A 27091-nucleotide genomic window follows, 5' to 3' on the forward strand; every position below is an offset into this window, starting at 1 on the left:
AAAAATCAGGGTTCAGACTATCAATCCAAAATTCTAGTGTGCGAAGAGCTAAGCTCACAAGGTCATCACTCCCTTTCAGAGCAAGAACAAGAGGCTTCATCAAACGAGGAATGTGAGGCAGCAATGAACTCAAACGAGCAGGTAATATCAAGCACAGCTCCAAAATCAAGTCTCTCATATCTTCACTAGTCGGCCCATCAAGCATGGAGAGCAACATATTGAGGCAAGGCTGCAAAGACGGTATAAGATCACGCATCAATGAATCAAATTTAGCAATGTTCAGTGCACGGAACATGCTACGGAGAAGGTGCATGTAACCAAGAGGCTTCTCAACTTCAGTAGCACTCTTCATGCAAACATCCATTATTACTGGGACATGTGGCTGAAGAGTGCGCTCACAACTTTCTGGGGCCTTTGCTGCAGCAACAAACAAAAAGCGAAAGAGTTGCAAGACAAGCTTTGCTGCAGGTGAATCTGGTTGCTTCAGCGCATCAAGCTTTGAGCTAACGAGGAAATTAATCAATACATCTGTGAATGGCCGGAGAACCTTGGGAGCTTGCAAAAGGCTGGAAAATATGTGTAACAGCTGGTTGTTAGTTATCATGCAATCGAAGAGGTCTGGCATGCAAAATGAAAACATATCCATTATATCCCGAGCTTCCATTATAGCTAGCATTTGGGAAAAACATTGCAGAATGTCTCTCTCCTCTTCCTTTTCCTTGAAAAGAGCCAAACAGTGAACCCCAGATTTTAGAACACCTGAAGTCTTCCGCACCTATATTATATCAGAGAATTTGATTAGCAAACAGTTCAGCTAAACCAAAAGAATAAAGATGCATGATGATGGTTTGATGGACCTCATCCTCCCGTAGTCCCCTGAATGGCTGGACTGATAAATTAGATGATTGTTGATTTTGTTGCTGCAGATACATGATTGGATCATAAGATCTCATGTACAGTAACAAACAGAAAAAATATAGTGCCCACAAACTTGGGATGTCAATGATACCTGTGGGCGTGGCCAATGAGCATGGGTTATGCTCCAGATTATTGTCTTCATTCCTGGCATGTGTTCAACATGAAAGCATAATCAGGCTGTCTGACCACTAAATTGTAAATGCTTTAACACTTTGAATATGTAACTGCTTTATTAGAAATAAATCATACCCAGTACAAGTGTTCTAATCAGACTTTTGTAATCATTAATCTCCTTTGTATACTCCATGGGTGGTTGCAGATTCAGCACAGTCTGTAAAATTTGTTTTGGAAAGGTTAAATAATCCATCAGTACAAATAAACAGTAGTGTGTCTCTGATATCACCACAGGTCATCACTTTGCTTCATGGTCAGATGCAACTAAGGCCCCAACATATTTTATTAACAAAGTGAAGCCTAAAATAACATAACTACTAGCATATGATGAAACAATTGACATATTTGTGGTTTTGTCCAGCACAGGCAGGGGCATAAATCCTTCATACTCAGCATTTGCCATGAAAGTCTTGATCATAAATCAAGTTATTCACTTACTCATAGCAAGTATTACCTCCGTTTCATAATGTAAGATGTTTGACTTTGTTGTTGCAACGTTTGACCATTCGTCTTATTCAAAAATTTAGTACAAATATAAAAAATGACAAGTCGTGCTTAAAGTTCTTTTGATAATAAAGTAAGTCACAAGCAAAATAAATGATATTTTCATAATTTTTTAAATAAGACAAATGGTCAAACATCTTACATTATGAAACGGAGGGAGTAGTTCCTTTCTTTTATATACAAGTAGCTCACTAAATGTATGGAGTGAGAATCCACAAACAAATAGACTTAACATATGCCCTATTATTTTCAGCTAGATAACTCACTGTATTGAGTAAACCAAATTACATATATGCAAAGCATCTGTATATTGCCTCAAAAAAAAGTCATGGCTTTGCCTGCCAGTTGTCTCAATCAAAGAATGGCATACATAAGCCAAAGTTTTATACCTGTAACGGGACTTCAAGCTTCATTCTCAAGTTTTGATGTTCCTTCCCTTCCTCACCTTCTTCAAGCAACTAGAGAAAGAGAGAGTAAGCTAACCACAGAGTTACAATGAACCGAAAAAGGAGATAACATCGATCTTTCTATTGAAAGAAGTCTAAAATACACACTAAATGGGAGCTCCAGAGAATATTTAGAACTATAAAATTAAAGACAATCATTAGACACACATACCATTAGCACAAACCATCCAAATCTGGCATTGCATTTTTGTTACATATAAACTGAAGTCAACCATAGTCTGGCGGGAAAAAAAATGGCATGATAGCTAGCTTTTAAGGGTTGTCGACTGTGCAGAGCGGCCCACCTGTCCTAAAAAATACTGTACTATAGAATAGACTAACGAACTCTTTATTTCTTATGCTCTGTATCACTATCATGTAGTTTGAAGTCCAGCTGTACCCAATACATCTCTCCTCACATGTGAAAAACGTGTGCCAGTGACCTGAGCACAAAGTCCAGCATTACCCAATAACTACACCACAATGTAACATTAAAACATGCCATATACCTGAGGAATTGTGCGCTTCAATGTCCTGAATTTCCCAACAAAAGCATCCAGTATGCGCCCCTGTTTGTTTTTTAAGGAAATTAGAACCCAATAATTAAAAAAATAACCAGCGTATCAGAACAGGAAAGCAGTTCATTTTACCAACAAAATCCGTGCTTCGTCCATGCTTTGCTGATCGATACCTTTTTCATATATGGGCTCAACCTGAAGAATTAACCAAGGAGATTAGCAGTTCGTTTTAGCATAAAATGAAAAGTTTAACCCACCATTACTAGTATTGTCAAAGCAAAAAAAAACAAACAAAACACAGAATGTAAATCCAATTATTGCTACTAAAGACAAAAGGAATAATAAGCATACCAGATTCAGCATTAAACGAGCCGAAGTCGTATGGATAACGAGGGTTAGCGAAGAATCATGCATATTCCGAGAGAACAAATAGATTATCCGTGACAACTGCACAAAATGATGTCACAATTTTAGTATGACATCTGGATTTAGAAGATCAACCTTCCAATAGTGGAGTCTGTACTGAGATAGTTTTAGTCCCCAATGAAGTGCCTAGTTTTTTCAATCTTAATGAATGTTGAATCCAGAAAAATTACGGTGTCTGCATCTGAATTACCAAAAGAGAGACATGACACCTGGTCAAACTAATAGACTATAATTGTTTAAGCCATGCCTTGATCCTATTGAATTACAGGTGGTGTTTGGCTGTTCCCCATGGAAGAAGAATAGATATTAAATCCCCTCCTGAACTTCAATGATGTAAATATTAACATTGTCACATAGAAACGCCAGATTAACAAAAAATTGCCAATATACAAAAAAATATTTTGTTAACAAATTACACATGCTAAGGAATTGCACGAGAATCAAGATTAACCTGTGGAAGAGAAAGGTCTGCACGAACATAATGCACCAACTCAGCAAGTAGGGTATAAGCAAGAGGTCTTAATGTCTCGATGCAAACTCGACCTGTGCCTATCAAAACCCTGATAAACAAGCAAAATGTCAATGATGGCCTAGAACAAAGAGTAAGAGAATCTTCTATGTACTCAACATGTCTACAGGGACAAAAGGGGTGACTATACTACACACCCAGCTGGTTTAAGTACACAACTATCATAAGTAAACAAGAAAAGGAGTAGCTTGAGATACATTTTTCTTTGCTTGACTATTTTCTAGCACAATAAACAGCCAGTGCCTTATTAACGGTTATAATCTCTCTATTTGCAACTTTGTAGCATTTTTTAAGAACTAGAATTGCTTAATCTTGAATTGGGATAAGGCATGTTTTTTTCTCTATTTCTTGCTGATCCCAAATGGGAATCAACAAGAAATAGTCATTGTCTCTCAGCAAGAAATATCATGTAACGCATGTTGTTCTGAAAACAATTTAACTTACCAAAAGTGAATTAAATAGAATACTGATGAGTTCAGACATCAGTGTTGCACTCTCTACATAATAAACCATGGTGCACTTACAGAACATGGAATAAGAACTTGCCAGTAAGTGTTCAGCATATTAATGGTACGAAACAACTATGCATCAGATCCCAGTAAGCCAACATTTGAATCAAACATGAATAGCTGGGTAATCATATATTTGAAAATTGTACCTTTCATCAAGAAGTGTGTCAATCAAGGGAAACAAACCACGCCTGTAATCAGTGTTGAGAACTTGCTTTAGGCCAACTAGCAGCTCCTGCAATTCCATAAACAAAGTTTTAGAAAATGCATTTCAGCTCATAACATAAAGAGTTTGAGAAACATTTAGATCATAACTTGCCTTTCTTATGGAAACAGAGTCGGGGGGGCATGTAACAAGCAAGTTCACAATGCTCTTGCATATGCTTTCCTCAAATGACTTTATGTAATCTGCATTGCTCTTCAGCAGGTACGTCAGGAAGGACAACGTCTGCAACACGAATGGTCAGAAGATCATTACAACCAAAAACAAAGAAACAAATTTTGACAGAACCTGCAGTACCTTGACTTGAGCACCCTTTAATTCAACAAAGGGTGTCTTAAGGTGTGGTGCCACCTTATCTGGCCCCTTGATAGAGATGGCAGATACCATGAGTGGTAGCAAGTATGGGATATTTGTCTGCACAAGCTTGGCGTAGAGCTGGAATAAGAACATAACCACGAGAGGGCTCTCTGTGACTATCTTGAATGAGCGTGCGCTTGGGTTGAGTTGTCCACCTCCTGGCACTGCCACTGAACCGGGGGCATCAGTAGTTGGGTCCAAATGCTGATTGGGCACAGCAACAGCGATATTGGCACTGGCATTGGGGTTATCAAAGAAATGGGTGACAGTATTGGGAAAATTGCGGTATATGGTAACAACAAAATCAAGGAATGGCTGCACTTCTGCCTCAACGGTAGGGCGAAAGTTACGGAGGAGGTCAAATACAATCCTGATGGCAAGAAGCGCATTGTCCTCATTGTCCTGTGTCAATACACGAAGAGAGAGCTTGAGCAGGTCTTGCACAAAAGGCCGGAGCACCTCACTGTGGGGAAGACGGTTGAGGATCTCAATCACGACATTCCGCAGCTTGTGCTCCGCGTTCTCAGTGCACTGAGGCGTGGTGAAGTTGCTTAGGATGGCCGAGAATGCTCTGAAGTAGCATCGAAGGAAGTTGAGATAGTCTGGGGTGTGAGTCATCTCCAGGCTGTCCCGAACTTCCATGGCAAGCTGAAGTCGGACTTGCACAGCTGCAGAGTAATGGAGCAAAGGATCAGATCATTGTCATACACATAATGGGACTACAGCACAAATACTAGTATGTGTTTAATCCAATAATGACTGTACAGTAAACTTGACACAATTCATATAGGGTATGAGCAAATAAGAAAATAATCAGCTCAAGAAGTGAAAATGAAACCGAATTATCAGATAGACTGGTACAGTCCAACCCATGGACCAGAAAACAAAAGCTCGAAATGTTGTTCAAGGTAAACTGGAATAGGGCTGTTATCAACAGAGGCAGTAAATTATTTAAAAAAAAGGCTGAAAATAGAAATTCGAAATGGAGAGGTGAACTGCTACACAGAAGTTGGATGATAAAATGGAAGCAGAAATAAGAATGGATGTGAATACTGACATACAAAATAGTGAGAATTAAATCGCATGGCGTGAGATCAATAAGCTGTCCGCAAATTGTGCATGATTTAACATGAAATTCGTACAAAATTCAAAGAGTGAGGAAGGCATAAACACTCGTACTGCAATATCAAACACAAACCACCAACCCGGAAATTATAATATAAAAAACCCCGAAATTCTCTCCTCCAACCAAAACCTCAGAATTAGCAGTTCTTCTGGCGCAGTATGAAAATTCAGAAGGCACCGAACCAAAGCAAAAAAAAATGCAACGGGACAGAGGGAAACGGAGTCCGTACGGAGGTCGGCCTCGAGCAGCTTCTGCGAGTGCTGCTCCATGTTGGAGCTGTTGATGGGCGCCATGGCAGGCGGACGACGAGCCACCCACCGTCCACCGGCACCCGCGGGGTTGGGGCCTCCCGGTCGGACCAAACCCTACCGCCGCGCCAGGGCTTTAGGGTTTTGGAGATCGCGCGGCGGCGACCACCACCCGCCACGGCCCCCGCGCCGTGGCACGCCGAGGCGGAACGAAGAAGGAAGGAAGGAAGGGGAGGGAGGGAGACGCCCCGGCTTCCTCCGGCGCGAGGGCGAAATCGCGCGCGCGGCCGAGCGTTGGGATGGCTCGCGCCGAGGGCTTGGAGGTCAGTGGGGTGGGGGAGAGACGGAGAAGAAGAAGGGGAGGGGGAGTGCGGGGGCGAGACAATTCCGGTTTGGTTTGGGTCAGGTCGGTTTGGGAATTGGGAGCTTGACTCGGTTGGTTTCGGAGTTGGCCCGTTTCGGGCGGTCCGGGTTACCTCCGTGGGCCGGCCTGTTCCGCACTGGGCTGTGCTGCTGGTACTTGTGGGCCCGGTTGCTGGTGTATCTTTTTGATTGGGCTAGAGAAATAGACCGGGCTGGAAAAGGTCCATTTTAGGCCCATCACCCTTGTGTGGTTTCGACTGACGTGGTATCAAGGTGCCATGTAGTGTTCCAGTCCACTCCCGCCTCCCCTCTAGTCCAAGGTCGGGGTGATCGGTCAGGTGGTAGAGCTATAGTGTGGTGGATACACTTGGGCGGTCGCCGTGGAAGCGGACAGAGTGTTAGGAGGGTGGGTCGGTCGACGGATCTAGGATTGAGCTGCTTCATCAGGGCGGTCAGTCGAGGACAATAGTTGTTGTTCTCGCCAGACATTCATCTTTCTCTCTAATCTCGATGGGAGAGAAAGAGGGACGGTTGCCTTGTATACTCAAGCTCGACAAGAAGGCCATAGAGTCTAGGGATCAGTAGAGCTTGAACTCAGTAGGGCGGTAGGTGAGCCCGTCCATGGAAGGGAGGTATGGTGGCCAACAAGCCCCATGAACTCAAGCTCACCGAGAGATGGAGGCGGTGAATAGGGCTCATCAGGAGCCGATTGGGAGGATGTGTCTCAATGACGAGCTCTATCATCGTCCCACTCCTCGATTTGTCGTTGTCAACACTTTTGATTCATCACCGCCATCATGCAAGATAGCTTGAGCCTGAAAGTCATCGCCACTACCTCATCATTGCGCACTTCCTTCTTCTCAACTCTCGAGATATGGCCAACCAGAGTCGTGAGTTCGTCGAGCAGTGCTCAGGGCTTATCGCTTGCCTGATCACATTAATTATCGATTATTCGTTTTTTTACTATGGTAAGTCATCATGCGGTTAATTATAGGTATGCTTGTCTCCATATTGAAAAGAGAGCGTATGACATAACTCTTTCACTCTGATTTATTCTAGTGCATATTAGGATAGCTTATAATTAACGTTGTACACATATTCGACACAACGCTTTCACCTTCGGATGAAGTTCATATATGGACGATGGTTTTGTTTATTGATATCTAAGCAATGTTGATGTAGATGGAGTAGTTAAATTTTAGAAATTCCCTCCTTTCAAAGTTTGCCATGAATTTTATCACACCCGGCTTTTCCATGCTTACAGCGTGTGATATTGGAGCATTCTGCTGGATGATGAAAACGATCTTGCCGGGTAACAGATCGAGATGGATGCAGCGATTGATGTGTTTTGGGTCACTTAAACCCGAGATTAAGTGCCTTTGAAGATTGCCAACTCGGTTGCTTCTCGCACATCCTTTCGAATTTCTTCACACGTACTCACTCGTTGCCCATGTCACCCCCAGAATCTTAAACAAAATCACAATCAACACAACAGCTGCAAATTTATTCATCCTATATATGCAACTAGGTTTAATTCACAATTGAACATGAACCTCGCGATCAACCAACAGTGCACGCCTCAGGTCATGTCCATTTGGCATTCAGAAAAATCACATCTTGCATACATAAGCTAATCCGTTTGCATTAGCCTAGTTAAGCCACATGATTTTCAAGCCATTCATGCATCATCACTCGGTGTACTGGGTCATCGGCTCAGCACGAGGCGGCTCGCTGAATCGATGAGCGTTAATTAAGACGACGATTTAGTTGTCTTTGAATTTTAGTTAAGATGATGACAGTTTCATCCTTGCAAGAAACTGTGGAAGCAATGCTGATTTCGTGAGCTGACAAGTTGCTGTACGAACTTTGTAATAAACAATTATGGTCTACATCTTCGAGTCATGAACAAGCAAACAGCATGGACCAAAAAACTGAGATATGCCATTTGTGTCACTGTCAGATTACTATTAATAAAACCTCATGCTTATCATAGGGAGAAGAGAAAACAATTTTGTTATAACTGCAACTTCGAGCTAACTAGCTATGCACGTACACATGTTGATCTCCTTAATGAATTGTCACATTCAAATCCAAACAAGCTACTGTTCTCTTGAAGCAACTAACTTCCAAAATGTGCCATGGATTTCTTTAAAACCCCAAGTGGCTTAGCAAATTAATCACCAAAATGTGGTCAGCTTAGTGCTATTAAAAGGGAGGAGGTGGCCAATGGAAGAAGGCATCGAGGAGGAGACGAAGGCGGCAGCAGCAGCAGCGAACAAGAAGGCGGCGGCGCCGGCGGCGAAGGAGAAGAAGAAGGCGACGAGCAGCACCAGCGTGGGCGAGATGGCGGCGGACACGGCGTTCAAGAGCATCGGCGACGTGCTGAAGCTGCTGCCGACGTCGACGGTGATCATCTACGAGGTGCTGACGCCGATCGTGACCAACACCGGCGACTGCCACCTGGCGAACAAGATCGTGACGCCGGTGATCCTCGTGCTCTGCGCCTTCTTCTGCGCGTTCTCGCAGTTCACGGACAGCTACGTCGGCGCCGACGGGAAGGTGAGGTACGGCCTGGTGACGGCGAGGGGCCTCCTGCCGTTCGGCGGCGGCGACGGCGGCGACGCCGGCAGGGACTTCTCCAGGTACCGGCTGCGGTTCAGCGACTTCGTGCACGCCACCTTCTCGGTGACGGTGTTCGCCGTGGTGGCGCTGCTCGCCGACGCCGACACGGTGTCGTGCTTCTACCCGTCGCTCAAGGACCAGCAGAAGAAGCTGGTCATGGCGCTGCCCGTCGTCGTCGGCGCGCTCGTCAGCGTCGTCTTCGTCGTGTTCCCCTCCACGCGCCACGGCATCGGCTACCCGCCGGCGCAGCCCCCCACCACCTCTCTCGCGTCGCAGTGATCGATCCGTCGATCGATTCGCATGCCATGCCACGCTTTAATTTTATGATGAAAATTTATAAGTCTGGCATGTCTTGACTTTGTAAAATTATAATAGGCACGGTTATAATTTTTTCTTAATTTAATTATATGGGTTGTGTTTTTTTTTTTCGGGTTTACCTTTGCACGTGTGCATATGTGTGTTGATGTTGTGTCTGATGCTTTTGTTCGTATTCGTTGATGCTAATAAGGCCAAGAACTGCTCTAGTTTGATTGATCCCGTTGATTTTGTGCCTCAGCTTGTGCAGTTTATGACTTGTTTATATTGACGGGGAAACCAACCGTTGCAAACTTGCAATGGCTGACTCTGTGGGAAATTTGGCCATAAACTTGGGCAACATTTGCGAATTTATCTGAATTGAATGTCCACACATGATGATTATATTATCTGAAAGTTCTAAATTAGTTGGCTTGCTTAGAGGCCAGAGCATGACAATGGCACGACCAACTATTACTTGTAACGGGCTTCGTTAGTGGCTTATCTAAATTTTAAGTTTTATTCGTCAAACTTATATAAATTTATTAAATATTGAAAATATTGAAAAATGCACCATACAAGTTTAAAATTAATCGAAGAATGACCATACCATATTAAAGTTTCCTTATTTTTCTCGTAAGAGGAGTTATTTTTGTTTTTTTTAACACGATTGTGATTTTTGGGTGATCCTGGGCCCACCCATATATAAGATCCGCCCTCGCCGGTGGTCTCGTACATACCGTGGCGCCGAGTTCTGACAGTTATTTGCTCGGATGGGTGTAGGTACGGGGGCCTGATCCACTGTTAATATATGATTTAACTAAATTACTTTTAAAGCAGTAAAATAATACCCTCTCTATGCGTACATGTAACATGTATAACGCTAGTTAGTTCAAATGATTAACAGATCGAAGGATTAATTTGTTTATAAATAAATTCATTTGAGGTCCTTTGTCTTGACGACGGGTTCAATTTTTGTCCCAAAATCATAATACTAGATACAACAGGTCTCTTAATTATAAAAACCGGTGCAAAATAAGTCCCAAGACAGTTCGAGCGGCGCTTTCAGTTGATGTGGTGCCTACATGGTTGGTTTGACTTGGTAATTGTCATACGTGGCAGTGATGTGACACTAACAGCAAAATATTAAAATTAAAAAAATGTGTGTCCTCTGTGACGGTACCCTCCACCAAATCAAGTTCCCTAATCCCTAGCAAATTCGCGTATACAGAGAAGAGAGGGGATGACGTGGAGTAAGTGGGGCCCACTGACATGTGAGTTTCACTATTTTTAAATTTTATTATTTGACTGCCATGTGGGCCCCATATTCTTTATTTTTAAATGTTATATTTTTATTCATGTGACACGTCAATTTCACGTCAGGACGAGTACCGAGTTAAACCGGCCACGTAGGTAGCATGTCAGCCGAAACCACCGCCCAAACTGTTTTAGGACTTATTTTGCACTGATTTTAACAGTTGAGAGCCATTTTATCTGGTTTCTGATTGGAGGACAAAAATCATATTTGTTGATAAAATATGGGACCTCAACTAAACTTATTTTGACATGTATAACGTGCTTGTCGAAACCACACATCGAGGGAATTTTTTTGGAGAAATATTATTGTTTCAATGGATAATCACAAAAATGTAGGCCATTCGAGCGAAATCACGAAAATAGCGTGCAATCGAACAGGTAAAGTGCGATATGGGCCTTTCGAACGGGAGAACTGCGACAGGGTACCCAGTCAGACTTAGGCCTACTAATGGGTTGGATGGAAATGGATTAAATGGGTTGGATTTTAATTTGGATTGTCTTTGGTTGGGTGCAAATAGATTGTTACTTCAAATGGATTGGATTGGGTTGTGTCATAGAGAAAGATGGATTGGTATGCACTGGGTTTGGTTAGGTGATTTTAGGTTTTAAATGGATTTAACCCGTGGAGGGTAAATTGATCCTTTAATTGGGTAGCTTATGGATAAGAGAATAGACATATGTAGGACTCACATGTAGAAATTGATCAAAATTTACACAAAGTTACTCTTACACATAATAAATCATCCCACCAAATTTCAATTAAATTTAATAAATTTTTATAGTGTGAACGCGAGTTTTAAAATTTTATGTCAGAGTTTATACATACCAAATGGGTGCATTCATTTTACTATAGTGGGTTTGACCCATTTTAACTAAATGTTTTGGTGCGGGTTGGACTAAAATTAAAGTTGAATTAGTTTGGATTGGATTCTAATAAAAAATAATTGGGGTGGATTGGTTTGGTAGACTAGTTAGTAAAGAGATGGATTGGAGTGGATTTGGATTGGATCCAAATCCATTGGCAGGCCTAGTCAAACTGCCAACGTTCGACTAGGCCCACAAGCTACTACGCGGGAGAGCTGTTGAACTGCAGAGAGTCGATAGGCCATGCCACCGACGATGCCGAACGTTGGAACGTCGATTTGTCCTTCCAACCGGCCAATTGGCCTTTGGATGTTCGACACGCCTAAGCCTACCGAACTTTGCATGTTTGACATGCTCCTTTTAACTCCAGCTCTTCCGCATGGCAGCTTATGGGCCTAGTTAAACGTTGGGAGTTCAACTACCCTGTCGTAGTTCTCTCATTCGACTGGCCCATATCGCACTTCGTCTGTTCGACTGCATGCTATTTTTACGATTTCGCTCGAATAGCATACACTTTTGCGATTTTACATTAGAACAATAATATTTCTCCAAAAGATTCTGCATCGAGGCCCAACCACGACGAGCCGCACGTTCCAGCCTAACTTGTTAGTACGGGCTGCACGTACGCCACAGTCCATTTTCCAGCCCAAGTAGGAGTTACGGCCCGCCGCTCTCCTCCATCCAGGTTCCAGGAGCAGCGCGTCGGCGTGCTGGCCTCACGCTCCTCCTGGCCCGGAGCTCACCCACGCAGCCACCCCCGTCTCCTCCCCCCCCCCCGCCCCCCACCCCACCCCTCTCCCCTCCGGCACCCTCCCCGATCTCCCCCCACCCCAATCCAGGACCGCCGGAGAGGCAGGCGGAGCGCGGAGATGGCGCTGCGACGGGCGCTTCTCAGATCGGCCGAGATCTCCCCTGATCGCAAGGTCCGAATCCGCTCTCTCTCTCTCTACCCTTCGTCTAGATCCCCAACCGCGAGGGACGGGAGACCCGCCGTGCGGTGGGTGTTGGGGAGGAGTGGCTGGCGCTTGTTTTGTTTGTGAGAGGAGTGCGTTGAGTGAGTGGCTGGTGGGTTTGAGCTGCGGGAGGCTGACTGCTCTGCGTTGGTGGTGCGCATGGCGACGAGCCGACGAATCTCTTCCTCCGGGAGTAGAGGATGTATCGAGGGGACGAGGAGAGGAGACCTAGGTTGAGCATTGAGTGGTTAGGAGGGGGCTCCGTATCCTTTTTCGTGTATCTCTCATGTCATCTGGTAGGAATTTGGCGCTGTTCGAGGGTCTACGATTTGTTGTATAGCCTTCAGTTTCAGTTTTTTTTTGTGTGGATAGTAGTTTATTGTTATGTCGCGATAGCTGTTCCGTGTGTTAAATTGCTTGGATATACAATTATGTGAACTGAAAATGATCATACAGTGGCGGACTTTTGCGGTATTGCTGTCTCTTTGCATTCAAATTGCTGATGAAAACAAGTGCTACACTCCTTTGATTGATTGAATTCCAAAGCGATATTTACTCTTTCTACTACATTAGTGTTGCCCCTGATGCCCTAAGCGGAATTCCAGTATTGTGGTTCTCTTATTTCGATCAAGTAAACAAACATGTTTTCATATTTGTGTATATACTACATTATGTTGTGATGTAAATGTGTTTGATATTGGTATTTCATGGATTAAGCTTTTAGGTTCAGTTGAGAATACGAGAAATGATACTTAAACCTAAAAGTGATAGCCGTTATACCTTTAGTAGGTCTATTTGGTTTTAGTTTCTGCATATGTAAAACCACTACTACAATTACGAAAATTATATTGCAGATACTGAAGGCTGCCCTTTATCAGACATATTCTGCAACCTGCAATAAGATTATCTAAAACACTAACTTGCTGCCAACTGTGCATTTGATCTTTTCTGTTGTTACTTAGATATTTCTAAAATAGTGCTCCAACATTATAGAAACTTGCTAGGCTTCTATATACTTCCTATGTCGTTTAGAGGCTGATATCTGGGAACTTGATGAATTTATTTTGGCTTTTAAATCTTCAAATTTGTGTCCATTGTATTTGTTCACTTGCCTCAGCAGCATTTTTTGCTTTAAAAGTAGAGATCCTTGTGCACATATCCTATTAACATGTTCTGAACTTCTGGTTACTCTATCTAGTTCACTTCACTAGTTGAAAACTAAAGGCAAGAGCAAAAATTCTGTATTTATGATCATTTTTTTGGTGTTCATTTATTTCTTTCAACATTACGATTGTTAATCAATTTTCAAATGAAGATTACTTTACTCTTCTGCTTTTGAGTTTTGATAACTGTTGCAGTATAGTAACTATGGGTCTATTTTTTCTGGATCGCATCTCATAGATCAAACTATGATAACACATTGGTATATTTTGTGATTATTTTTCTTATCAGGCTGTGTTTGAGCACCTCCATTCTCTATCGAGAGCACAACCTACTCGTTCTCTAACAGGTGCTGGCCTTTGCCCTGCTGGCAAATCATTCAGTACTCAGGCTGCTACTACATCAAGCACACCACAGCCTCCACCACCACCTCCACCTCCAGAGAAGACTCATTTTGGTGGCCTCAAAGATGAGGACCGCATTTTTACCAATCTCTATGGTCTGCATGACCCTTTCCTGAAAGGTGCGATGAAGAGGGGTGACTGGCATAGAACCAAGGATTTGGTGCTTAAAGGGGCAGACTGGATAGTGAATGAAATGAAAAAATCAGGACTTCGAGGACGTGGAGGTGCAGGTTTCCCTTCTGGGCTTAAATGGTCCTTCATGCCCAAGGTATCTGATGGACGCCCCTCTTATCTTGTTGTTAATGCTGATGAGAGTGAACCAGGAACATGCAAAGACAGAGAAATCATGCGTCATGACCCCCACAAGCTTCTGGAAGGCTGTCTGATTGCTGGAGTTGGGATGAGGGCATCAGCTGCTTACATCTACATTAGAGGTGAATATGTGAATGAGCGTCTCAACCTTTTGAAAGCTCGGGAGGAAGCATACGGAGCAGGCCTCCTTGGTAAGAATGCTTGTGGATCTGGTTATGATTTCGATGTGCATATACATTTTGGTGCTGGTGCCTACATTTGTGGTGAAGAGACTGCGCTGCTGGAGAGCCTTGAAGGCAAGCAAGGTAAACCAAGGCTAAAGCCACCTTTCCCTGCCAATGCTGGGCTATATGGTTGCCCCACAACTGTCACAAATGTTGAAACAGTGGCTGTGTCTCCAACAATTCTTAGGCGTGGTCCAGAATGGTTTGCAAGCTTTGGACGCAAGAATAACTCGGGGACTAAACTCTACTGCATCTCAGGTCATGTGAATAAACCTTGCACTGTTGAGGAGGAAATGAGCATCCCTCTAAAGGAATTGATTGAGAAGCACTGTGGTGGTGTGAGAGGAGGATGGGACAACCTGCTTGCAGTTATTCCTGGTGGTTCATCTGTTCCCTTGTTACCGAAGCATATATGTGATGATGTGTTGATGGACTATGACGCGCTGAAGGCCGTGCAATCTGGATTGGGTACTGCAGCAGTTATTGTGATGGACAAGTCCACAGATGTTGTTGATGCGATTGCTAGGCTATCATACTTCTACAAGCATGAGAGTTGTGGGCAGTGCACGCCTTGCAGGGAGGGCACAGGGTGGCTGTGGATGATCATGGAGAGGCTCAAGATAGGTAATGCCAAGCTAGAGGAGATCGATATGCTTCAGGAGGTCACAAAGCAGATTGAAGGGCATACTATATGTGCCCTTGGGGATGCTGCCGCATGGCCTGTGCAGGGACTTATCAGGCACTTCAGGCCAGAGCTGGAGAGGAGAATCCGGGAGCGAGCCGAAAGGGAGCTACTGGCAGCTTCGGCTTAGGACACCGCATCAATGTCACACCTGCATTAGTTTCCTGATTTCTTTCACAGAAATAATGCAAACTGATGGAGCTCATCTCTGTATACGAAATGCAGCTCCCCTGATTTGTTTAAACCTTCATGTGGATGTTTATTTGGTGCACTCAGAAGCTGGTGAATTTTGATGGACTAATGAAAACTTTTTAAGTAGAAACAAAATGCAGTATTGTACCATGTATGTTACATGAGGCAGCAAAATATTATGGTGGATGTGTACTTTACGTGTATCTGCCTGTTTTTCTTCAGTAAAATCATGATTGGTTGAAATTGTTTAGGGTTAGTGAGACATGGTTGAAATTATGTCCACATCTAGGGCCAATGTTTGCATCTAATGAGCCAGCATCATCTCATCTGCATACCATATAGTTGATCTGCACACTTCGAATGGCCCATATTCGTGACTAGCAACTGGATGCTTGATGGTGGTTGGGATATCTGCAAATGTATTCTGGACCTGTGTTTATTGTACTGTATGGTGCATGTATCCATCAGCTGGCATGTTATGCCGTATCCAGCGGTTTGGCACCGTCAGATATCCCGGGATAGTTGGGGCATCTGAATTAGAACTATTTTTTAAAACCGTTTTGGAGTAAAACATGATCATTTTAAATAGAGGAAAGCATGAAGATGTTGAGCTTTAAGCGACCAAAGCTTCGGCTGCTAATTCCAGCGTTTTATGCTGATTATTCGACTAAAGTCACGACTGCGTCTCACCTCCACTTCTCTTTTCAAGGCAATCGGGTGTGCTGTTAACATCTATCTTAGGCAAGATTAACATTCCAACAGAAGACACTCTGTATAAAAAGAGATGTAAGGCAGTAACTACAAAAAGGAGAAGCCAGGCCAAAATACATTGCTTCCACTTCTTGGTCATACGCTCATACATGACATTTCTTCAATCTCACTCCAACTACTAGCTGTATACACAATTAAAAGCAACCCACAAGACCTTTGCCAGAAACAAAAAGAAAAAAGAGAGAGAGAGAGAGAGAGAATGAACTGAACAGAACTCAATCAGAATGTCATTTAGCTGCCCATAAACCCTTTTTTGAACTCTTCTTGTTTATCTTGACTACTCTCTGTCCCTGTTCGCCGCTTTCTTCGTCAGTTTCTTTTGTGTCCTGTATTGTTACATCTACTTTAACAATGTGATGATCAGATGTTCCTTTTGAGGAGATAACCGTGTAAGATCCTGGTACAAACTTGTAGGGAGAGTCTGGTGAGGCCAGTATGTAATCTACCCTTGTGCCATACTTGCATGTCCCTTGTACATCTGAAGTGAATAAAAAATTCGGATATTCAGTAAACACTAAACAACAAATTTGTGTTTCATAAGGTAGATAGTTCTTTTTGGGGGGATTCATATGAAATTTCTGTATCTTTACATTAAGCTACGATAGCTAAAATTAGCTGTGAAATGTGACACTGCACTGTAGCTCATCATTTTTAGACGAAATTATTTATAATGAAAGAGCTGCAATTTATCACAGCCTCCCAGGTTCAGTAAACAGCAGACCAACCGAAATGAAAAGGTTTACTTTGCCATGTGGGTATCTGAACAATCCGAGAAAATGTGACCCCTCACCTTGCCCTTTGGCAACAACCACCACAGCTTCACATTCTCCTGCAAAATCCTTGGCATCAACATACTGCTTCCCCTTCAGGAATTTCATCACCTCCACCTTCGGCGTCGGCTTTCCGATCTCCTCATAGTACTGCAAATCACCAAAGTTTTAGAACAATTGTATCATCTTGATGCATTTATCTAAGATCAATAAAGCTTCATTATCTAAAAAAATTCACAAAATCACCAAAGTGTTCCAAGTTTTCAGGCACAAATTCTATGCCTATGCAGGATGGTTCTTGATACTTGAATACTGCCACTGTCAGTGCCAAACTTCTGATACCTTGACTATGTCGGCCCATCGCTCGTCGGAGTAGTCGGTGCCGTCGAGGGCGTTGAGGCCACCGGCGAGGATGTGAGGGCCGTCGCCGGAGCGCAGTATGGCGTTCATCTGCTTCATCCTCCAGCTCTCGTCGAGGTGGTCGAGATGTGTGCAGTGGAAGTTGACCTCCCCAGCTCTCGGCACCTCAATGGTGGCTCTCAACACGTTCCTGCATCATCGGTTACAAACAATCAATCAATCAAAAAATTTAGGAAAATTTGTAACCATGCTATTATAATTTTGCAAAGTTGGAGATATATTACTGGTATCTCACTGACATACGAGGCACACATAAGTCAATGACACGTGAGTCGGGATGACATGTCTCTAATTTAGCAAAATTATAATTGCAGCCTCGTAATTTTCCCAAACGCTGAACAACAATCACGTGGAGGGACCATGGAAGATCGAGAAGAGGAGTTATTATGTTCAGATGGAGAGGCACAATCAGATATGTATATGTTTCTGCCATGAATTCATGGTGTTTCGCTTCTGTTTCATCGGCTCGTAGCTCGCTGAAAGGTGACAGATTGCTGTGCATGACAACGAAATGGAGTGTTGCAGAGCAGGTTTTCTCAAAGGCCTCTGGTTTCTCTCTACATTATGATCGGCAAAAATGGATTTTCTTGTTTGAAGAATACAATCGGAATTTTTTATATAGGAGAAATAAATAGTAATTCCGTAATTTACTATTCCAATAGACCAATACTGGCTTATGGGTAAAAACCCTGTTTGAAACAGACTATTCACCGGATTATTATCGTGGATTATCAATTACCCCATCTATTTGATTATACGGGTAATTAAATAATTTTAAAAATAAACTTAACAAATAGCTTAGAACCAGTGTTCTAAGCTTGTTTTTAATACAAAAAGAAGGCATGTAGCTAATAATGCTCGAGATAATAATAATCCAATGAAATGAATAGCTGAAAGAACAAGGCAGATCCAAAAATTTTCTCTCTTTCTTTTCTCAAACAGCCAGAGTTAATTGTTCGTAGTTTCTTCAGTAGTTACACCACAGGACGATCGGCTGATCCAATCATCACAAGGAAGGAGCAAGTCCTTGTTACGCAGTTACTTGCCCTGGCGCCGCTGCGTGGCCAGATGTTGCTATCTATCTATCAACAAGCCGTTTGCCCCGCTGATTGTCTTGCCAAGAAAGGGCCTGCCTAGCTACCATTTCTACTGCCCTTCCTCGATGGTGACTGCTCGTTGGACACACGGATTTCAGATTTCTCACAGGACAGTGCATGGCATGCAAACCCTTTGCTTTTCATTGACCACAGCATGTCAGCCTTAGGAATTGGTGTACGGACTTCGGTGTATTTTACTGATAGTAGAATTTAATCCGTACCGTTGATCTATTTTTATCCGATGACTGTGATTAAATTATACTACTAACAATATTAGGTGTTGTAAAAATTTGAAGAGGTAATATCGTCCTTTTTATTGTGATCTTTACTGCAAAAAAGTAAAATTATAAAATACTGCTAATCAAGTAATTAATAAAATACAAAAATACCCTTTTTCTACTGATAGTATAGTACTACAAGTAAAATGCACTGGAGAGTTGCTCATAATAAGTATACTAATACTCATATATCTGAGGATTCCTTTTATACTTAGGATTAAAAAAAATGAAGAAATAAGAAAAATCTCAATTTAGAGCACTGCAAAACATAGGAACAAAACTATAGAAATGACCGTTTTAATTGAACCGTATGAAAACACATGTATTTGAGGAGAAATAAATACTGAAATTAAACTTCCCATGAGTTTGGATCCCACGTTAAATTTCCTCCAAAACATGCATTTCATAGTAATTTCATAATCCAATCCTTTGTTTCAATTGATCATATAGGGAAAAAAATCCTATATGACTAAAATCCTACAAAATTTCTATATTTTTCCTTCAAATCAAACCAGAGCTCCACAGTGAAAATAAAATCCCAGTTTCTACACCTGTATCCGATCGAAACGATCGAAGCATGACGAATCCTACCATTCCTTGTCTCAGCTTCCCCTGCCCTTCAGCTGCGTCTACTAGTTATGCACTAATTAAGCACACCTAAACCTGTACCCGAATCACATGTGAGCCGGGTCCTTTTCGCCTAAACCCAACCAATACATGCGTCACGCGTAACCATTCCTGTACGTAATAATCAAGGCTTAAATGATCAGCCAAAGCTACAAATCGGGGGCTCCCATTTACCCTTCGGATTCGTTGATCCTCCTGGCTAGCTCCAAAAGAGCAGCTCACCTAATCTTTAGCTTTCTAATAACTAGTAATATATAATAATAGTAGTAGTAGTATTAGTGGCTAAACTAGGCTACAAATGGCATGGATCTGCCATGCTTGCCCAGCTAATCAAGTTGCCCCTTGTCGGATGTGTAACAAACTCCTAACCCCAACTGCTACTGTATTTCACTGTGACATATGCTCTCTTAAATTAATGATTAGTAAATTGATCTCTTTGTAGTTTAGCAGGAGACCAGGAGCTAGCTAGCTAGTGAAGTGAGTGAGGTCTTGACTAATCTTCCACTCTTTTCGATCACTGCCAGGTGGTGAATTAGCTAGGCTTGTCGGCTTCAGCTAAGCTGGGCGACGGCGACGCTCTCGCCGAACCGACCACCTGCGTCGTCGCCGTCCTCCGCGACGGACAAGAACCAACGGCAGGGGTGCGTGCCTACCGTACGGCCCAATAATTGGAGGCGACCGCGACAATTTATAAATAAAAAGTAATTATGAAGAATACAATTTTTTATACGTATTATCTGTGATGAAAAATCCTAAAATCTAATCTAAATTTAACGTTAAAATTATAGATTTTGATTTATAACTATAAGCTGAAACGAAATGAGCGTGACTGTGAGACAAAGGGGGCATGATGGCTGGCTGTGCTGTGGCTGCCGCATCTGGCCGGAAGCATGCGGCCCAAGAAGAAGCTAGCTACCACCGTGGTGGTTGGGTTTGTGTCTGGAGAAGCTAGCGGCCATGCAATGCATGGTCGCCGACGGCCGGCCAAGTGGGGCCCACGAGCTGAGCTCTCTATGCATGTGACATGTCACGAGCCACGGTCGGCCAAAGGGGATGTGTAGTAGTAGTAGTACAGTAGGAGTGATGTACTGTGCTCTGTAGGTGGCGGTAGATGCGACTCCTCCCGTTTCACTTTTCAGCTTACCCTAACTCAAACCTATTTAGATTTAATCAAATTTATATAAGAATATACTAATATCTCGTATCTTGGTTTCAAAATATAAGTATTTCTAAAATTTAAATTTTATCCCCACAATACAAATATTTCTTGCTTTTTATCCATAGTACTACTTGTCTAATCAATTATTTCTCGTTTAATTTTTTTATTTTATTCATGTCTACCCTCCCATCCAATCCATTATTTATTAAGAGATAACTAGTCATTTTTCTTAAACTTAATCCATGCCAAACAATATAAGAATACTTATATTTTAAAATGGATGAAATAACATCTGCATCACTAAATTAATTTTACCAAAATCATATTTATTTTGTGCTGTGAATATTGTTATATATTTTAAGTTAAAGTTGAAGATTTGATTAAGGATAAAACTAAAACGACCTATCATACGAACGGAGAGCTCAGTGTTTTACAGTGTTGTGTTGACTGTTGAACAGTTGAAGAGTGAGATGAGATGCATGCTTGGCGGCTCAGAGAGTCAGAGGAGCAGAGGATGGAAGTAGAACATTCAGATTCAGAGTATGGCGTGGCCTGCCAGCTCTGAATCCCATAATGGTAGTGGGAATAGTACGGGCTAGTGCAACTAGTTGTGTAGAAAAATGTGATATTGAATCCAACAAAAAGCTTTTCTTGATACTCATCGAGTGCTCAGTTGGTAGGAATTGTAGCGGATTTTATGTGAAAATTCACTTAACTTCATGTTTGTGTGGAAAAGTTCAAATTTTGTTTATAAAAACGCCTGAAGTGGCACTGTTACAGTATACTTGTAAATAAAATATTCTGTAAATAAAATATTTATATATTTTCTTAGTTATAAAAATCGAACTCCGGAAAATACAATACGATGAAAAAAATCTAAAATTTATTCTAAATTTATATTTAAAAATTAAATTTTAACTTATAAGTAAAAACAAAAATAGAAATATAGACCGAAAGAGATCGCTGTGCAGTGAAATCATGCAAGAAATGTGTTCTTCGTTGACGTGAGGAAATTACGGCGAGTCGGCGGCGAGGTGAAATGGGGGGGGGGGGGGGAGACTGACCGGAAGTCGGACTGGTCGGCGACGCGCTGCGACTTCCAGCGCTTGATGGGCCAGCGGGAGAGGACGGCGTTGCCGTACTCCGGCGCCCAGCTCTCGGCGAAGACGTAGCGCATGCCGAGCCCCTCGGCGAGCTCCGACAGCGGGCTCATCCCGCGCTCCTCCTCGGCGCGCACGTTCTGCAGCCCGATGATGTCGGCGCGCACCTCGCGCAGGACCTCCTCCACGCTCCGCCGCCGCCCTTCCCCGCCGCCGTTCTGCTGCGGGTGATGTTGCTGCGTCGCCGGCGCCGACTTCTTGGCTGCGGCGGTGGTGGCGCTCCTCGCCGCCGTGCTGCCCAGCTTGCTCCTCTCCCGGGAGATCTCGTTGTCCTGAAGGTTGATGGACACCCTCGCCTTGCTCACCGACCGCGCCAGGCTCGCCTGCGCCTTCAGGATGCCCTTGGGTCGCCGCCCACCGCCGACGGCCGCGCCGGCGCCAGCCGGAGCGCCCCGCCGCGCGCCTTCGCTCTCCCCACCGGGCGCCGCTGTCTCGGCCGCCGCCACGGCCGGCGCCATGGAGAACATGGCCGCGTTGAACGTCGCCACGCGGATGGTCACCGCCTCCGCCGCCGCCCCCGCGCCATCGCCGCCGTCCCTACGCGTTCCCGCCGCCTCCTTTCTCCCATTCGACCCCAACCGCCGCACGGTCACCTTCGCCTTGCCCCCCGCCGCGGGAGCACGGCGCCGGCGCGGCCGCGGGTGCAGCGCCCGTAGCCCGGCGAGCACGCGCCGCAGCATTCGCCTCAGCGCCGCGGCCACGGGCATTCCACGCCGCGGGGCGTCGCCTTGCGTGTGCGTGAACCTGCGCGCCCGCCCACAGGCCACAGGCGAGGGGGTTAGCGCAATAATATACCCGCTCGCTCCGTGTCGCCGTCGCGGCGCGCGCGCGCCGTGACACGAGGCGGCGTGGCGAGGGCGAGGGCGACGCGACGGGGATCGCGTCTGCTCTACTTTGCTTGGATAACGAGCAGAGCAGTTAGGCATGGTTTAGTTTCCAATTTTTTTTTCTAAAAACATCGTATTAAATTTTTAGACATCTAAATAAATCATTAGATATAGATGAACCAAAAAACTAATTACACAGTTACCGAAGAAATGTCGAGACAATCTTTTGAGCCTAATTAGTCCATGATTAACCATAAGTGCTACAGTATCAATATGTGCTAATGACGGATTAATTAAGCTCAAAAGATTCGTCTCGTGGTTTTCAGGCTAGCCGTGAAATTTGTTTTTTCATTCGTGTCCGAAAATCCCTTCTGACATTCGGTCAAATATTTGACGTGACACTTCTCCCAAAAATTTTCTCAATATAAACACCTCGTTAGTTACACGGCAAAATAATGTATTACTCATCTATATATTTTTTATTTAATGGCATTAATTTTGATTTATGTTTGATTATCTTATTTTAAATATATATATAATTATATATTATTTTGTTATAATTTGATTTTTTATATAAAATTAACTTATATTTTTGCATATTTTGCACATAAGTTTTGAATTAAACAAAAGATCAAATGATTCAGAAGTCAATAGCATTAAATAAAAAAACAAGGATGTATTATTTTGGGGTATTTTGTATGCGTGTACGTGTACGCAGCTATTGTTAACTACCTACGTATGTCTGCATCTGTCACAAGTGAGATTTGTTGCTTCCTGTACCTATGCTTGCACCGACCTCTACCTGACGGTATCTGTCTTGTTTTGTATGATCGCGTCATCGTATAATACACAAAATTCACAAATCATCATCGTACGCGCAGAGAGAGAGAGAGAGAGAGTAACTAAATATTGTGAATGTGAGAAATCAGCATTACCTTTGTTAAAAAATGCAAGTTCTGAAAAAATTCGCATATACAAATTGTGTTCTACATAGCACGTGTATACGAAAGAGAAAAGTGAAAAAAAAGTGTCCGATGAGAGAGCCTCCGTCGAGACAGGATTCTCCAACCACCGCTAGGTGCCTTCTCGTTAGTTTATGGAGTACTCTGTCCGTTTCGATTCTCCATTTAAAGTTATAAGATATTATGGTATATCTAGATTTATCCGTAAATTTATATATACATATATATATATTTATTAGTATCAATATAAATTTAGAAAAAAATAAAACATCTAATAACCTAAAAAGAGATAATATGAATTACTACGGACACGCTGCTCGAGCTCCTACACTGTACTACTTCATTCGTTCATATTAACTGACATTCTCGCTTGTTCACTTGAAACTTTTTTAAATTAAATTACTGACATTGTAACATCTAATTTATTTCGTTTGTGCTCTGGAATAACTATTGTAAACTCAGTTTCATCCATCATCTGTCGAGAGCACGCTCCATTTCGAAAGCAACAATTTCTTTTTCAAAACAGAATGCAAGAATTTCATAACAATTATATTCCTGCCTTCCAATTCCAAACAAAGCCAGAAACGCTTTCATGGAACATTGTGCAGCAGAATCCTCTGAACTGAGACACTGAGATCCTATTCCCAGAAACAAAATCGCATGACACACCGCATGAAACACATTTCAGAACCCCCCAAAAAAAAAAAACCAAAACCAAAGAGAACAAGACACAATATGCTGGAAAGCATAATGGCACTACAGTTGCAAAGTGCCTCCTCTGATTTTGGATTGGCAAGAAAGTCTATAAACAGAGGCAAACTGGCTGGCTGCTTGGCCTGGCCCTGCTGGCTGGCTCCTCCAACTACTCTCCCAGTCCAATCCAATCCTCCAATACCTGCATTGCCTGCTTCCTTCCTTCCTTAATATATACTCCCTCCCTCCGTTCCAAAATAAATCAATTTTTTACTTTTTATCTATAATTTTTGATTTTTTTATCTTATTTAAATTTATTTTGTGATTGATATTTTTGTTTTTATTAGATGATAAATCATGAAAAGTACTTTACGTGCAACTAATTTTTTTTAATATTTTAAAATTTTTTTAAATAAGACGGATGATCAAAGATATAAAAACCGGAGAATTATTTATTTTTGGGTCAGAGTGCAGTAGAGACCAGGTCACAGCTGAAATATATATATATGTACATCTCACTCCTGCAGTTGAGTGCCAGTGAACGAACCTGTCATTTCTGTAGTTGCGTCGAGAGGCAGTTGGGACCTGACGCTGATTGATGGAGGATCGATAGGTTTCTACATGATTCATCACTAGTAGTAGTACTACTACTATATGGTTCATATGGGATATAATTAATTAAGTATTGTAATTCCCCCTCTTAATGGAAATCAGGATGATCTGTCTTCGATCATCCCAGAAAAAAAATAATTAATTAAGTATACTAGCCCTTGTTAATGTTGGAGGATTGTGACAATTGGACAGGGCTGCTGAATGTCATTGCAACCCACAAGCAGTTTATGGTAATGAAAACCATTCAGTATATTGACAAAGTTTAAAAATAATTTTTTTATACCAATTCAGTTTTGGGGTAAACGTTTGGTTAGCACGGTTACCGCTGATATCTTCAAATAACAGTACACACCCATATTTTTAGTAGAGTTTTTTTAACATACTGTAAGGTATCAAAATTTTACATTAATATTTACCTCAAGATATTTATCAAGATAATAAAAGAAATCCTATTTGGTAAGGAAAACCTAGCAGGGCATAACTGCTTATTGTAGCGAGGAAGGTGCTTGAATATTAATAAGATTGGTTGTAGTAAAATTACTAGGATTTTATGGACAACACACTAGAATGTAAAATAATTTCGTTGTCATGGACATTTGTGTATTTAATTGTGATTATAATATTAAGGTTAACATAGGTTTAACTAGTATATGATACAACAAACATTTTCAGGCAGCATTCATCACGACAAGTTTATGTCTATTACCAAAAATCAATATATAGAACAGCATAGACCGACACAAGAAAAATTTAACAAAGAAAATGCTCTTCTGTTCATCTGTTGGTATGTTATTAGGACAGTTCAGGTACTAGTCTTTCATGGATTACATGGATCAACGCACTGACTGCACGCACATGCATGGCCTTACCTTTTTCTACTCGTACTCTACTGTTAATTCATAAATGGTTCGTCTTTTTACTGAACTAATGCTCTCTCTACCTTCTACTTTCTGATACTCTCTTTGTCAAATATGGGTTAAACCACACCTACCGCCTCCAATTTCTGTCGCAAGCAATCGAAAAGCTTGCCGTGTTTCCTTGTCTCTGCAACTTTGAATGAGTGGTAGGTGCAATGGACTAATGGTGCACAGTTCACTCCGGAATCCTCATTAGTTTCAGCTCGTTTTCGTTTCTTGGCTCTCTCTTTTTCCTGTTCATCAGTGTTGGTTTGGCTAATTGCAAATTGCAATTAAACCTCGTTGTCATCTGTTCTCTGAAGATAGCTTTCGAAGGTATCTCTGCAACCCTTTTCAGACACAGCCACAAAGGCAAAGAAGAATCAAAAGTTTGATCAGTGGCAATCATAGGAATCAAACCCCTTTCAGGTTTCAGAATAACTTCCATGTAGCACAATCATAAAGGTATCATTAGGTTAGTTTTCTGAATCATTAAAAAAAGACAGCGTTTTTGGATGATTGGCCGTATTGCGAGAGTTGTTATTTCTTTTTCACTCCAATGATCATCATATGTTCTCTGAACTTTTTTGATGAGATGAAAGCGAAAGAAGCTTGGGTGACCCTCTTGATCCATGGATCTTTCGTCAATGGCGAACATGGCGCATGCATGGACAGGAGGAAGGAGACAACGGAGACGAGGCCATAGCACAAGAAAGACGATCGAGGCATGCATGTGAAGAAGCTACGATGCCGTCAGAGAAAAAAAAAAAGAAGAAGCTGAGTGACGAAATGATCACTCAAAACACACCTAAAAGTGGAGCTAGTTGCGTAGCTGCTTTAGTGCGCTTCTGCTCGCCGTAGCCCCACCACCACCGACGGCGTCGCTCCGGCGGCCACCGGCAACCTGACCGGAGATCGCAAAGGCAAAGCTGCAATCTTCTGAGATGTTGAATTCGGAGCGTGATGGGTTCTGACTTTGCTCGGTTATTGGATTTTGGATTTGGTGTGACCACTGTGTGCCTTCGAAGTTGGGAGTGACAACTAGTATAATCAGCGTAAGTAAAACGAATTTTTTTATTAGCATATGACCAATTAAATATTATCTTTTGTAAATATAAAAATAAATTAATCTGATTCTTAAATAACTTTCATTTTATAAAAAACACACGATTTAATGGTTAAGAAACATGCCCACCAGAAAAGAGGAAAAAGATTTTCTTAATATCACTTTGCGAACGCGCCCACTGGGTGACACTGTCATGTCTGAATCATCAGGGACAGAAAATTCAGAGATGGCGTCGAAGATGCCAGATAATCACGAACTGCGATTACCAAACGGAGATCGCGGATCCCTGATATGATCGATGAGTTAGTACGAGATAATTGGACCGGGAGCAAGTGCAGGTGCAGGTGCAGCTGCTGTACTCGCTGAAAGATATTTTGGCGACTGATC

General features: G+C 42.5%; 4 protein-coding genes across 5 annotated transcripts in view; 2 read left to right on the plus strand and 2 right to left on the minus strand.

The window, feature by feature from the left end:
- The window catches only part of LOC102709101 (transcription-associated protein 1-like), a 22616-nt gene extending 16304 nt beyond the window's left edge, over positions 1–6312 (minus strand). For both annotated transcript variants that reach the window (XM_006658829.3, XM_040525734.1), the window contains exons 1-13: positions 5960–6312; positions 4545–5272; positions 4344–4472; positions 4174–4259; positions 3438–3546; positions 2912–3007; positions 2693–2755; positions 2552–2611; positions 1986–2054; positions 1168–1249; positions 1010–1062; positions 858–920; positions 1–775 (exon numbers count right to left, since the gene is read on the minus strand). The exon at positions 1–775 is cut by the window's left edge and continues 455 nt beyond it. In XM_006658829.3, the coding sequence (XP_006658892.1) occupies positions 1–775; positions 858–920; positions 1010–1062; positions 1168–1249; positions 1986–2054; positions 2552–2611; positions 2693–2755; positions 2912–3007; positions 3438–3546; positions 4174–4259; positions 4344–4472; positions 4545–5272; positions 5960–6023 (2377 nt within the window). In that variant the 5' untranslated portion in view covers positions 6024–6312. The remainder of the gene's footprint in view (positions 776–857; positions 921–1009; positions 1063–1167; positions 1250–1985; positions 2055–2551; positions 2612–2692; positions 2756–2911; positions 3008–3437; positions 3547–4173; positions 4260–4343; positions 4473–4544; positions 5273–5959) is intronic.
- A 2174-nt stretch (positions 6313–8486) lies between these two features.
- LOC102709389 (protein DMP2) lies at positions 8487–9497 on the plus strand. Its single transcript, XM_006658830.3, has one exon. The coding sequence runs from the start codon at positions 8568–8570 to the stop codon at positions 9240–9242; it is 675 nt and encodes a 224-aa protein (XP_006658893.3). The 5' UTR covers positions 8487–8567; the 3' UTR covers positions 9243–9497.
- A 2681-nt stretch (positions 9498–12178) lies between these two features.
- LOC102713477 (NADH dehydrogenase [ubiquinone] flavoprotein 1, mitochondrial) lies at positions 12179–15569 on the plus strand. Its single transcript, XM_006657981.3, has 2 exons — positions 12179–12361; positions 13844–15569. The coding sequence occupies exons 1-2, from the start codon at positions 12308–12310 to the stop codon at positions 15302–15304; spliced, it is 1515 nt and encodes a 504-aa protein (XP_006658044.1). The 5' UTR covers positions 12179–12307; the 3' UTR covers positions 15305–15569.
- A 596-nt stretch (positions 15570–16165) lies between these two features.
- Positions 16166–22419, minus strand: LOC102709668. Its single transcript, XM_040525713.1, has 4 exons — positions 21553–22419; positions 17250–17457; positions 16928–17057; positions 16166–16615 (listed from the first exon to the last, which is right to left on the minus strand). Exons 1-4 carry the CDS (start codon positions 22353–22355, stop codon positions 16365–16367), a joined length of 1392 nt encoding a protein of 463 aa, XP_040381647.1. The 5' UTR covers positions 22356–22419; the 3' UTR covers positions 16166–16364.
- Positions 22420–27091: the final 4672 nt, after the last annotated feature.

The sequence above is a fragment of the Oryza brachyantha genome, chromosome 7 (assembly GCF_000231095.2).
Source record: "Oryza brachyantha chromosome 7, ObraRS2, whole genome shotgun sequence".
In the NCBI taxonomy this organism is placed as follows: domain Eukaryota; kingdom Viridiplantae; phylum Streptophyta; class Magnoliopsida; order Poales; family Poaceae; genus Oryza; species Oryza brachyantha.